This window comes from Dreissena polymorpha, chromosome 4, assembly GCF_020536995.1.
Source record: "Dreissena polymorpha isolate Duluth1 chromosome 4, UMN_Dpol_1.0, whole genome shotgun sequence".
Taxonomy (NCBI): domain Eukaryota; kingdom Metazoa; phylum Mollusca; class Bivalvia; order Myida; family Dreissenidae; genus Dreissena; species Dreissena polymorpha.
This window is the reverse complement of record NC_068358.1, coordinates 119,177,246-119,191,707: the sequence shown is the minus strand read 5'-3', so window position 1 is coordinate 119,191,707 and position 14,462 is coordinate 119,177,246. Positions and strand designations below refer to the sequence as shown.

Below are 14,462 nucleotides of genomic sequence, written 5' to 3'. Positions count from 1 at the left end.
TTGAATAAATGGACCGGGTCAGTTTTTTGCGCGCGTTCAATTTAAAAACAACCCGACTTACAGTGCTTGTTATTTGTTATGGGCTGAGTTATGCTTAACACAGAAGCTCTACCATACCGGTTCGAGTTGAAAGTCTTGTGGATAACGGAGAAAATACGCCAGCACACTTTGGGTATAAATTTTGGTTAATTTTCTTCGAACAATAATATTAACGTCGATGTCGGAGTACAGCTCGTAAAGATCGTAAAGCTTAAATCAGCCCCGTCATGGGAAAACTGGCTTTAATGGACGTGCGTAAAATGTCTTTCCATATCAGGTTGTGCAGGCTAAAGTGGGACGACACTTTCCGCATTAACTGGATTTTCGTATAGAGGGACGAATCATTTAATGAATAAAAAACATAAAAGAGAAAAGTGTCGTCCTTATTAAGCATAGTCTTATCTGCGACGACACTGTTCGCACATGCATTAACTCCAACTTATCAATAACTAGGCTCAAATCATCACTGTGTCCCAATATTACGCTGATGATATTGCATACATTCAGGAGCTTATGAAGGACCAGATAATCTTCAGTACAACATAATAGCTCGAAAACTGAAACATAACACGAAGAAATTAACCATTATCAAAATACAAAGTACACCTTAAGTTTCAAATAGTACAGTAAAACAATTATGTTCAAATTAAGCAGAAATAATCAAATAGATCTACATGTATATGAATCATCACCGTGGGTAATCTGTATACGCCCTCGAAGATTGTATACATTTACCCCAAAAGTTTGAAATATAAAAAAAATCAGTCCCGTAAAAAATGTCGCAGCTTATCATATTGACCTATCGTGAATGAATAAGAGGGGCATGCGTATACGTGAGCTTACCGGATTTAAGTGGGGTTAGTTGGAACTTACTTTTAAAATGGCGTCGTGTTGTTCGTGCAGGGGTTGCGGATATCTTCACCCGGTAAGCCACTTTATATGTAGATTTTTTTTTTAATGAATACGCCCTTTCAGCTCGAAAGTGTTTGCGCTTCCCACGATCTTTTGTTTCAAGATCGTAGACGTTGGGATATAAACGTAATTGAAGGAAAACCGTCATCATATCCGTTTTCTACTTACGTGACGTTCGAGAAATTGGATGTACAAATCATTTCCCTTTTTTTAATACACAATATTGACGCACGTGTACAGTAAAATATAACTAAAATCACGATTTGTTCATTCTCCCGATGTCATTTCCTCTCTGATAACTTTTTTATTGTTAAAAATTGGTTTAATCCCCGTTTTTTTTAACTGATTTCCTTTTTAGCACATTTTGGGACATGACTTCCAAATGACAAACAGCTCTTTCCTATGTAAAAGAGCATGCATGACACGATCTATATATTCATCTTTAATAACGTTTATATGTGTACTTCAATAATATAGTTTTATAGCATTGTATGTGGTGCAATATAGGTGTTGTTTTAATCACGTTACTCATAGTAGAATTATAATAATGATGTACGAAAACCCTGCAAACCGACTGAATCAATTCACCTACTTCCTGTAATCATTTAAAAGAAATATTAATATAAAGTGGTTTACCCGGGTGAAAATATACGCTACTCTTTCAAGAAAAACACGAAAACGACGCCATCTTGGTAGTCAGTTCCTACTATTCTCACTTAAACCCGGTAAGCTTCCGTAAACGCATGCCCCCCCCCCCCCCCCCCCCCACGTTAGTGTAAGACGACACTTAACAATTTTCACATCAGTGATCAGGCGAATGCGGAAGAAACGGAGTCTTGTTATTTGATACGGCACGCTATATATCTGTTTTTATTCAAATAAGCTTTCGTTGCAAATAAAATGACTATTTTGTAACCATAAATGACGATGTTAAGCGTTTATAAGCTTTGTTCGGGTTAGTTGTGTCAGAGTTGTGTTGAGGTTGTTTTTTCGTGTCGATAATGTCAGGTAAGCAATTATTATTAAAATATTATATACAATGTACATTGTTACATACAGTGCACATTGTTACATAAAGTGCACATTGTTACATACAGTGCACATTGTTACATACAGTGCACATCGTTACATACAGTGTACATTGGTACATACAGTGCACATTGTTACATACAGTGCACATTGTTACATACAGTGCACATTGTTACATACAGGGCACATTGTCACATACAGTGCACATTGGTACATACAGTGCACACATTTAAACGTAAATATTCGAAATATTGATGTTTTATTTATGTTTTTATATAAAACTCAATCAAAAAGACTGACTACGCATTTCTTTGTAAACTGTGGACGGTGTATCATAAATCCAACTTAGTTCTAATTTCGTCGTCCGTGCACATAAATTAACTTTACATACATTTGTTTACATATTCAAACAGTTCAAGTACTCAAGGTGCAAAGTTTAAACCTTAAATGTGTAAATTAATGATATATGTCGCTACATAACTTTAAATCATGACCGAAAAATATTCGCTTACCAGCAGATAATTTATTTTCCAAAAATTCGTTCACAAATTGTCAAAGTTTTGCGTATGACCACACGATTGCACAAGAGGCCCTAATTGGACCTGAAAGTGGTACAGACACGATCGTTGTTGCGTTTTTAATACCTCATATTTCACTGCACTACCCAATACCTCATATTTCACTGCACTACTCAATACCTCATATTTCTCTGCACTATCCAATACCACATACCTCTCTGTACTACAAAATACCTCATCCTTCTCTACACTACCAAATAGTCCATTACTTAATACCTAACTACATAATGACGTATATTGCACTGCACTACCTAATACATACTATCTTTGCAGCAATACCCAATACCGAATCCTTCTCTTCACTACCCGATAGCTCATTACCAAATAACTCACTACTTAATACCTACATCCCCAATTCATCATATTTTTCTGGTCACCCCTAAACCTTATACTTCTCTGCACTATCCAATACCTCATATTTCTTTGCACTACCCAATAACTCATATTTTTCTGCAATACCCAATACCTTATATTTCTCTGGTCAACCCAAAACCTCATATTTTTCTGCACTACCCAATACCTCATACTTCCTTGCACTAAACAATACCTCATTTTCCCTGGTCAACCCAATACTTCATGTAATGGTACCTAAACTACCAATGTATAAGTTTAGGTTCATTATAAACAAATAAATTACTTAATTAAAAAAAGAGATAAAATAACAACATTAAAATTATTGTACCATGTGGCTCGGCTATCATCACGTGGTTGGTTATGGGAGGCGGAAAACTACAACGGGCGAGGCATGGTATGGTATTGCGCAAGGGGGGGGGGGGGGGGTTAGAGGGTTAGGATTAGGGTTTGGGTTAGTGTTAGGGGTCGGGTTAGGGTTTGGGTTAGCCTAAACCCAACCCTAACCCTAACCCGACCCCTAACCCTAACCCTTACCCTAACCCTTTTTGGGGGTTATCACCCCTGACCATGCCTCGCCCGTTGTAGTTTTCCGCCTCCCGTTGGTTATGAAGGCAGGGATTTGATCCAGCTATGATGGTTCCGATCAAATCTCTGCGTGGAGGTTGTTATTATACCTGTCACAAGAACATAATCTTCACCTCTGTCGGAAATCAGGTCAGCATTTTTCGCCATCATGGCCATCTTGTTATGGACATTAATATCCCACATGATTATCGCCCCCCCCCCCAAAAAAAAAAAGACTCGTTTACTAGCTTAAGCCCAAGTCTCGCTATTGCCGGTAGAGCCCCGGTCCATCCCGGTTTGCTAACGCGGTCACAGTATTTCCCGGTGCCGCCCCGGTTGAAGCCGGTCAACAGCCCGGCAGAGTCCCGGTCAACCCCGGACTGGCTAGGGTTTATCACGGTGAAGCCCCAGCAGAGCCCCGGTTGTCGCCGGTAATGCCCCGTTGAAAGCCGGCATCTTCCCGGTATACCGTAACTCCACCGGCACTCACCGGGGCTATACCGGCATCAGACCCCGGCAGAGCTACGGCAACGCCCCGGTTTAACTCCGGTCGTCGCCGATAAAGCCCCGGCGGAGCCCCGGTGAATGCCGGTGGCGTTACCGGCAGAGCGCCGGTTTACTTATGAACCGTAGCTATACCGAGACTCTGCCGGCATTCGCCGGGGCGTTGCCGTAGCTCTGCCGGGGTCTGTATGGGGCCCGGTGGAGCTACAGTGCCGTCCCGGTTGTTCCCGGTGCCACGCCGGTCGTTGCCGGTCCTTCCCGGTGACTCCCGGAGGATTTAGTCATTTAAATACTTTCCCAGTGGAGCCCTGGTTGTTCCCGGTCGTCCCCGGTTCATTCCGATGGAGCCCCGGTTCATCCCGTTAGAGCCCCGGTTCATCCCGGTAGATGCCGGATCATGCACCGGGGCTCTGCCGGCATCATAGTGAGACTGGCTGCCGGCATCATAGTGAGACTGGACCTTTATGGCGGATAGTGCGAGCCAGTGCTTACGTAATTGTGCACTTTTACTTTCAGGTTTTCCAGTAGGGGGCATCGTTGCCATCGTGGTGGGCGGTGTTGCGGTCTTGGTTGTCATTGCAATCGTCATATTTTGCTTAATTTACAAAAGGTATACGCTCTTACATAGCCATATGTTGTGTATTAATCTCTATCTCCATTAGGTTTATTGTTTCGTCGATGTTAGTAATAATTCATGCATAGGATAATGCATATGAATGATAATAATCACTTTCATTTATAACATATACATATAGATAATGCGCGGGAAACGGTAACTATCTTTTAAAGGCATGTATGTGTCTAAATATATATTGTGATTGTAATTTATTTATTAATAAAAAAATATCATAACATAATAAATGTTCACGCACGTAATTCATTTCTTGCATATAGCAAACATGTTAACCCACTATGTTTTTTGGGTATGTCTGTTTATTGTTAGTTTTAATGATGTGTCGGGTTTCAAGATTTTCTTCTTTATTAATAAAGAAGACGTGTTTGATGCTGTGTTTAACTAGGAAGAGTAAAAGGCTGTTATGTTGATTGTTTTTTTTTCGACGTCCTCAGCTCCGTTATGAGTATAAATTTATACGGCGTATACATACAAACCCATGGAAGCAGTCTATGAACCATGACCTACTTTGTTCGTCAAACTTATGTGTAACAGTGAGTTGTAAACGACACTTATATCTTGCATATTATAATCTACCGATATGTAAAGTATAATTTGCAACAATAAAACTTCATCATCATCATCATCATCATCATCATCATCATCATCATCATCATCATCATCATCATCATCATCATCATCATCATCATCATCATCATAACCACCATCATCATCATCGTCATCTTCTTTATCATCATCAACAATATCATCATTATCATCGTCGTCGTCGTCATCATCATTATCGTCGTCCTTGTCGTCATCGTCCTTGTCGTCATCGTCATCTTCTTATTCTTCATCATCATTATCATCATCGTTATCTCCATAACATTAACATGGCAAGTGTTTAATTGTCTATTATGGTCTATACCTATAGGAGCTCTGTGAAATTAGGGCATCAGCAGCGCTCGCGCTCGATCAAAGGAAAATGGATCCGGCGAAGTGGAGACGAATATGGTAACTTATACTTCCTGATTATTATTTATCGAACTTTCTAAATCTACCAATACGCACGCTCTATATTCGATTTGGTTTTTAATCCTGAAAATAACTGTAACATATTTGTTTTGTATGTGTTAGAGTTATCTGCGATAAGGTTACCGTAATCGTCAAACCACGATTTTCACAATCGCAGCATCGAGTTGATTGCTTTACTGATTTAAATTAAGTTCGTACTCTATTCATAACTATTGGTTAACCATTCTTTTCAATCAAGGGAGTTTATTGCGGTCCTTGATTTCGGAAATTTGATGAGTGAGTTATTTCCCTCATTATAATACGTATTCTCGGCGCATTGCTGTACAAGTGTTATTCCGTTATCTCAGTGGCTGGTAAATGCTCCTCCCACCTAGGCGAACAGATTTCATTTCCTGCTCCTGAGATTAGTTTGTGGCCACCATAAATGAATATCGGACAGGCGTGTTTTTCTTTGAGTACTTCGTTAGCCCTCCCCCATCCTGGAATTAGACCACACAAAATTTGAATATTTTTCAGTAAAAATAAATAGCTTGGATGTGCAAGCTATGTTAAATAAATTTGTGCCAACTTTCGTTAATCTAGTTGATTAATTAGGTGTAACTAGTAATTAGACATTTAAAGTGAATTATAAACGCTAGATTAATAAAAATAACGTTTTTAAAATAATTGAAGAAAGCGTTAAAAACCATAGTAACCGATTTCGAATGATGATTATCCCATTAATGAACCAATCATTAAAAATGTGTCTTTGTCAAGATAGTTATTTCGCTTGTTTAACATAATGTATACATTCTTGTTATGATTTTGTGACATTTTTAATCGTCAGTTTTCCAAAATAATCAAGCATTCTCCATAAAAGGCAATATCACAAAAATGCGATTTCACCTTAGAGTTAACATTTTTGCCAAGAGCATGTCATCCTACAAAGATGGAAGTAAGTCTGGTTATGACACTGTACTGAGTATTTCGAACGCAAAATAAGGTTCGCTGTCAAATTTGTATTACTTGACTAAAAGATCGATTCACAGTGTCTGTAAGGCATTTATGCTGGAATTTATTTTGTATACAAATACTTAACATATGTAATGTCTTCTAAATGCAACGGAACCTAAACTTAAATACAGACAATTATTTCATGAAAATTGTTAACGAAACAACAACAACAACAACAACAACAACAACACTCTGATTGCATGAACAGCCGCACAATTCCTGTTATCAATGCGGGAAAAGCATGATTGAGCTTGAAACTTTGGTACTCGTGAGAATATATAAGCAGATAATGATTTATTCGTTTTGTCTACAACGAAACCTGTTGTTGCACATATAACTTAAAGAAATTGTCTATCTTAATCATACATGTACTTGTCTATAACATTGTTTTTTCAGACCCTAGAAATTTCGGATCCAGTTTCGAAACCAGAGATATGGGAGACCGCGATCGCCCGATCAGCTACGATCGCCGCTACGTGCACACGGAAGGTTGGCTATATAGAACCACAGTCTTCACAGTGAGCCGAATCATGCGATTATGCATCTTATGTTATATACAACCAATCAAGCTCCAGACAAGCCAGAGCATTTGCGCAGTCTGCCCAGGAACTACCGGTTCTCTGTCCGCTTATTTTATAGATAGCGGACAGAGTAGCTTCTGACCAGACTGCGCGAATGCATATGGTATGATACCCATTTTCGCCTGACGCGGCTCAAATAATATGATACAGCTGTGCTCAATAGCATTTCATTCTCATTGGATGTGAATAGTATTATACAGTCACCACCTTCTGATTTAAATACAGAGTTGGATCTCATACATCTTTAGTTATGCTTAGGTATCACATAAATCTGACGAATACCCTCGCCTGTGTATTGCCAATCTCACGAATTCCCGTAACAGTTCATTGCCAATATCACAAATACCAGGTCCCGTTCTATGCAAATCTCACGAATACCCGTACCCGTTAATTTCCCATCTAACGAATTCCCGTACCCGTTCATTGTCAATCTCATGAATTCCCGAACCAGGTCCCTGCCAATCGCGTTCGAGTTCCCTGTCAAAGTCATGAATTCCCATACCCGTCCATTACCTATCTCACAAATCTAAAAAAAATATTGTACCGGTCCCTTGCCAATCAAACGAATACCCGCACCGGTCATTACCAATATCACGAATACCCGTACCCATTCATATCAAATCTCACTAATACCCGTCCCCGATCCTTGCCAATCTCACGAATACCCTTACTTGTTCCTATCTCACGAATACCCTTCCCCGTTCTTAGCCAAACTCACGAATAACAGCTCCGTTCCTAGCCAATCTCACAAATAACCACCCCGTTCCTAGCCAATCTCTCGAATATCCGCTCACGTTCTTAGCCAATCTCACGAATAACTGCCCCGTTCCTAGCCAGTCTCACGAATACTCAGTAATCGCCCCCGTTCATAGCCAATCTCGCGAATACCGTTACCCTTTCCTTGCTTATCTCACAAATACCCATCCTCGTTCTTAGCCAATCTCACAAATATCAGTACGCGTTCTTAGCCAATCTCACAAATATCAGTACCCGTTCTTAGCCAATCTCACGAATACCCGTACTATGTTCTTTCCAATGTCACGAATATGCGTACCCTTTCTTTGCCAATCGAATGATGGACTCTTACATGCAGTATTATATTTTTCTCTTTCGATGTGTATAAATACCCTTCAAAAATGTTATCTCTCAAAGCTACGTGCGTATTTTCATGGTTTAACTTTCGTCCATGTTCTGCTGGCACACGACGGCAATCTCGAATACCAACAGCTTTAAACAGGATATGGTTATTTTACACCACACATTTTCTAAGCTCATGCACCATAAATCTCAATGTCAGATATATCACTCTTTCTGACAATGCCATGGCGGTTAATGGTCCTCGTTCGTGATTTTTCAAATCAATACATGAGCCCATTTTATTTTACCTTTTCCGTTAAAAATGCGTTAATCGTTTAACAACGTATTTATAATTGTTATTCACAACGCTTAAGACAAGGCTGTTGAAGCGGACCTACGCCACAGCCTCTACAGACGCGACACTATCTCGAACTACGGGGAGGTGAAGATATTTAGTTTGGGCGACAGGTACCACCTTCCCGGGGGATCACAGCCCGACACCCACCGCCACAGCGGGCATCTTGCACCACAGGGTGGCTCCCACTTTGACCAACTTTTAGAGCCCACAAACTCGAAAACGCAACTGTTGAAGGAAGAACGTATGTTGATAATTATTTGAATCAATTAAATACGTAAAGACTTACTTTGGCGCAATATATATAGAATTATACTTGACATATTATTTAAGGTCGACTTTTACACGAATTATCCGATGTATACTACTTACGTAAAATTCGGCATCGGCGTCGTCGTCCGGGTAATGCTCTGGTATAGTTTAGCACGCAGTATCTCAAAAACGATGTTTCTGCTACAGGTCATTAATTTCAAACGTCAAACATGTGTTTATTGCCGTCGGCGTTTATGCATATAAGGCGTAATTTTCCCGACAGTTCATACACCGATGAAATGCAGAAAAATGCTATTCAATTCTTAAGTGTGAAGTCAATTGACAAAGTTCCACAACTCTTACATGAAAATAGGCAGAATTATTACCCCTTTTGGTAAATTAGGTTAAGGTAAACATGAAACATCTCCATATCACTGTTTTTATCAACAGGTATTCAATCGAATCACACATTGGCTACACATTGTGTGAGGTCACTGACTAAGTGTAATAACTCTGACTTGCAATAGAGGAATTATGCCACATTGTCGTACTTAGAAATGAGGTTAAAGTTAGCGTGCAGCATCTCCATTATATCACTGCTTTCACCACATGTATTGATTGCGTGAGGTCACTGACCAAGTTCCATAACTCTGACCTGCAATTTAGCAGAAATCTGACTAAGTTCAATGCATCTGACATGCAATTTAGTCATGTTTGCAACATGTATACAATTCTGGTTACCGTTTGCTATCAACAATTCAATACAAAAAAAGTTGCAGATGTGTTTAGGTTGTCAATAAACATTTCCTCACTAGGCCCTGTAACCTGTGACCAGTTTTTTAGCATGAGTGTGTCCCCTTTTTGTACTTAAAAAAATCCGATTGTTGGTTTGCATGTAAGTTAAAATTCAGGTTGCATGCAACAAGCACATATTATTGTGAATACTACAATTAGTCAATTTAATTTTCACACATGTCTTTGTTTCATCATGCAAAGCCACGGACTAGGGTAACAATTCTGACCTCAATTTAATTTCTTTGATATTCTTTCATCTGAATACAAAAGGTAGTAGTCCCTGTGTATAAGGCTAGTATAATACAAATGTTATTCGTTCTATTTTGCCAGCTTCCTACGAGAGAAATTCGAGAATCATGATGTCTGATTACGGGTATGCAGTTGCCAATAGACCGCAGGTAAAACATTTCATTATGTCATCATTTGTTGGAACGATGTACATGTTTCTCCTTGTATTCCGCAACCCGCTTATAAACATACAGTTTGGTACATATTTAATATCGCCCATTGCAGTTACAAACGCCTTCAGCCGCGTATCCTGTAGACGATTACCCATACGCTACGGTAGACAAGCGCCCCGTGGCTGGCCGACCTAGCTCCTCAGTGTACCACGTGGAACTCCGCAATTTAGCCACCCGACCTGGCGTGCATCGCTTGCCGTCCACCAACGGGGGTAGCAAACACGACAGCTTCCGGGCCAGCGCAGGTGTGGATCTTGGGGCGGAGCCGAGGAGAGGTGGGTAAACGTTACGTCGGGCGCCTTTTCAACATCGTATACAGATGTTGCTATATTTATACATGTTAGTAATATAATGAATACTAATTGCAGTAAGTGCCATTTACAAAAAAATATAACCAGGGACTACACTTTCGGCATCGTCCCTGATTAGCCTTTGCGGACTGCACAAATATAAAATACACATTGCGTTTTTGGAGGGCGATAGTACGTTCGGCTGCAGTTTATTGGTTGGCATACTGCATTTTTTAAAGAATTTAAATACACGAATTTATGTTATATTATTTTTCCCCACAGACCACATACCCGACAATAAGAATGTTTTTACCCATGCTCTTGTTATATGTAATTACGGTGCATAGCATTTTGGTCGAATGTATTAATACTAGACTGACATCATTCACGTGTGAAGGCTTGCTAGATATTATAAACGTCAATGAATGCACATAAAATAAGATGACTGAGCATGTTACATAAATGAAAAAAAAGATTTGCATAACCTATTTCGGCACACGTATCAGCAATCAAAAGGCTTCCGGCAAAAGCAATTATTCACATGTTCCTATTTTGTAGCCTTTATCCGGCGGGTAGACTTTCACGATTTAATGTGTTGTTATGTTTTTTTTTAACTTAATGTTATTGATCAACACCAAAAAGTTGATCGCAAATAAAGATACAACTTTGTTACAAAGTGGTGACTGCATTGTATATGGTTGTACCTCATTTGCGATAATACGTAGAAGGCAAACGCGACGTACGATGAAGTAGTAGGGTAATGATATGGAACGCGACAATGATAATTAAAATAAGAAACTTTTGAATGTCATAACGGAATCTGCCTGCTCACTGGCTCAGTGTCCAAAATCGCGACATTTGGAAGGTGTTTTAACGATTTAAAAAAAACAGTTAACTGATCGTAACAAAAATCCACATAAATGAATTCAGAATCAGATATACATTTGCTACATCTTATTTTGGGAACATTTTCGACAATTAAGCATGGGAAATGTATTTTTTGAAAGTGCCTATATCCAAATGCCTCTTAAAAAACAATAAAACTGGGCGGAACACATTTTGTTCATGAAATATGTTTTCTAAATCAAACGAAAAACAACGTTTATTCATAAGGAGCTCATTTTCTTTGTGTTTAATGGGGTGTTGATGTGTAAAATCATAAACCGAGAATCGCGATTAGTTTTTTTTCACTAATTTATGTCGACTTGCGCTTTCTTTTAACCCCAAATAAAGTGCAGTTATTTTTCGCATTTAATTATTACGAAGTAATGCGCTTTTTAAACCATTATATTAATTAATTTATAACACCGAACTTGCTTTTCAAAGCTTAATTTGAAAATTGACTAATGGTATGTTATTATTCAAAAGCACTTTGTGATAATAAAATTGTTTGCATTTTAAAGCAATTATATTAATTGATTTATTACACCAAACTTGCTTTTCAAAGCTTAATTTGAAAATTTCCTAATGGTATGTTTTTATTCAAAAGCACTTTATGATAATAAAATTGTTTGCACTTTACACAACACGTTGGATGTCTTCAACAGTGTGCACGTGGATTTTTTATACACATATCACCTCAGTGTTCTGTTTGTACATTTATGGGTCTTGTAGACAAAACAAACTTTATTATTGCAAAAGAATATGCCGGGTCAATACGAACTATATGCAAGTTGGCAACTTACTGAGCAAACTGTCAGCGATTATTGAACAGAACAGAAAGTTAATTAATAAAACTTGAACAATGCTAGTTCATCGTAATATATTATATAAATATAAAACTGACAATAAATAAGCAAAGCGCATTATAATATTGCAATTATTCAACAAGCTGAACCGTTCCCATATTTGACCGTTGGCTTTGACCAAGATGTGACACAGCTTTTTCACATAGTTGAAATTATTGATTGTTTTAAAATTAAATGGTGAGTGAGGATTAAACAGTCTGGATAAGCGTTTTATAAGCAAATTTAACCATTGATCTTTATGTATGACCTTGACTTTTGAAGAAGGGAGACGGTTTCGCATGAGCCACGGTCTCAATGTAGCAAAAATTTGTTGTAAATAGTTAAAACAATACAAGATGAGCAATTAAGTCACAATCATAAAAAACACACTGTATTACGTCAAAAATTGACCTCTTTGTTTAACATTGATCTTTGCGGAAGAGAGACTGATATTATGTACGCGACATGCTGTCTGCTCGTGTATTCATTTATGCTCAGTTATTTAAATTTTAAACTTCGTTTTAAACAAAAGTTACAGTCAGGACATGCTATTTTATTACCAAATTTGATATTTGACCTCCAAGTTTGACCTTGACGTTTGAATAAGAGAGACGGTTATTACCTGCGAAACGCCGTCCCCTCATGGTGGAACAGTATGGTATGTTATTTTAAGATTGCATAATGGGCGAGAAAGTCGAAGTTCGGACAAGCTGTTTTATTGTCATATTCTATCTTTGACCTCTACGTGTAACATTTGAGATAAGGATACGTTGTAAGTCGGGCTTAATGATGGTGAACAAGTTAATTTATTTAAAACTTGACTATGAATGACCAAGCCCAGAAAGCCCTGTCGCCGACACGAACACACATATGAAGGCACGCACGCACGTGATATCGACCATTGCGACTGCCTTATCGAGCTTTCCTCATGTCAGTGTAGCTTATGAAATCGTCTTTATTTGTCAAGACATAAACACTGGTCGTTTTTAAATGCTAATTTAGAAAGGTTGAAGGTTCAATATAGTGGCAGAATTAGACTTTGGATCAGATCACATACACATAGGTCAATGATGACAATCAGTGGTCGATGCCGTAGAAGCTATATATTGTATAAATAGCTGTACCCTCGCAAATGCACGGGTATATATTCCATATCCAGATCCTTTTCGACATCTTTCCCATTGGTAATGCTTCGCATCTTGCTCTTTTTCAGCCTGGGATACGAGCCATTATGGTCAGCAAGCTGGAAGGCGCAATCTAGACTTCGTCAGTTTCTAGACAGCACGTGTACGGGTGATCTTAGTGACACATGGGCTTGTGGGCCTATTGTGTACGGTTGTAATTGTGTTACGAACATTTATGTCAACGGGCTACGATCTTCCGTCGTTCACATTTTGTGTCAAAAACTGTATTTGTATTCGTATTTTGTAGCAACAAACACATGAACACAATAAAAAAGATGGTCCAAACCACCATCGCGTCGTCTAGTTTGTTCGTCTCAAGGAGTTGGCTGCACAATCGTCGCGGACTAAACAAACTTAAAAAAAATAGTGGGCCCCGTCCTGCGAAACTGGATCTTACTTTGGCCAGCTTTGTTCCAGACCAGCGTGCGCAGTATGGTCAGTAGCTAGCCGCTCAGCCAATGAGACCACGAAACCTTGCGTGACGTTATTATGCGCAGACTGTGGCATAAGACTCATTTTCAGACAACGCGATGTCATTTACATTGGACAAATATGAATTGTTTGGGTATTTTTCTTACTTTTTGGCATTGGAATAGTATTTGCAGTTGCGTTCATCTAATCTTCATCGCATTAAACAACGTAGCGTTTTATTACGTTACGTTACTATTACGAAACTGTGTGTTAGTGGAGTGGCTTATTCATGATCATGTGACCTGCAAATATGTTTCTTCTCTATGACATTGTGCTATAAAAGTCGCCGTTATATTTTGCAATCCTACTGTTGAAACATTAATAATGACACTGTCGTTTATTCCAATTTAATTTCAAAATCCTCAGAAAATGTCTGTATTTCTTTTATTGCATTTGTGGAATATGTCAATACATTAACTTCACGTTCCATAGAAATATATATTATACTCAGAAAACAACAAACTAACCCCATTTAAAGAATGTGATCAGTCCACCATACTGGAATGATTGTGTAACAAGAAATATCTTTAAAAAAGATATACGGCGTTGATGTGGTTGGAGTTGGTGAAAGGTAAAGAGTTCAATGAATGAGATCAAAGATAGCGAATGTCGTTTTCTGTGCAGTTCTTAGCTGCATCACACGCAGTA

The 14,462-nt window shown here is 38.7% G+C and overlaps 1 protein-coding gene across 1 annotated transcript; it reads left to right on the top strand.

The window, feature by feature from the left end:
• The first annotated feature begins 1,822 nt into the window (after window positions 1-1,822).
• LOC127878961 (uncharacterized) lies at window positions 1,823-14,177 on the top strand. Its single transcript, XM_052425526.1, has 8 exons — window positions 1,823-1,959; window positions 4,497-4,590; window positions 5,528-5,607; window positions 7,018-7,110; window positions 8,654-8,878; window positions 10,012-10,079; window positions 10,195-10,417; window positions 13,373-14,177. The coding sequence occupies exons 1-8, from the start codon at window positions 1,953-1,955 to the stop codon at window positions 13,435-13,437; spliced, it is 855 nt and encodes a 284-aa protein (XP_052281486.1). The 5' UTR covers window positions 1,823-1,952; the 3' UTR covers window positions 13,438-14,177.
• Window positions 14,178-14,462: the final 285 nt, after the last annotated feature.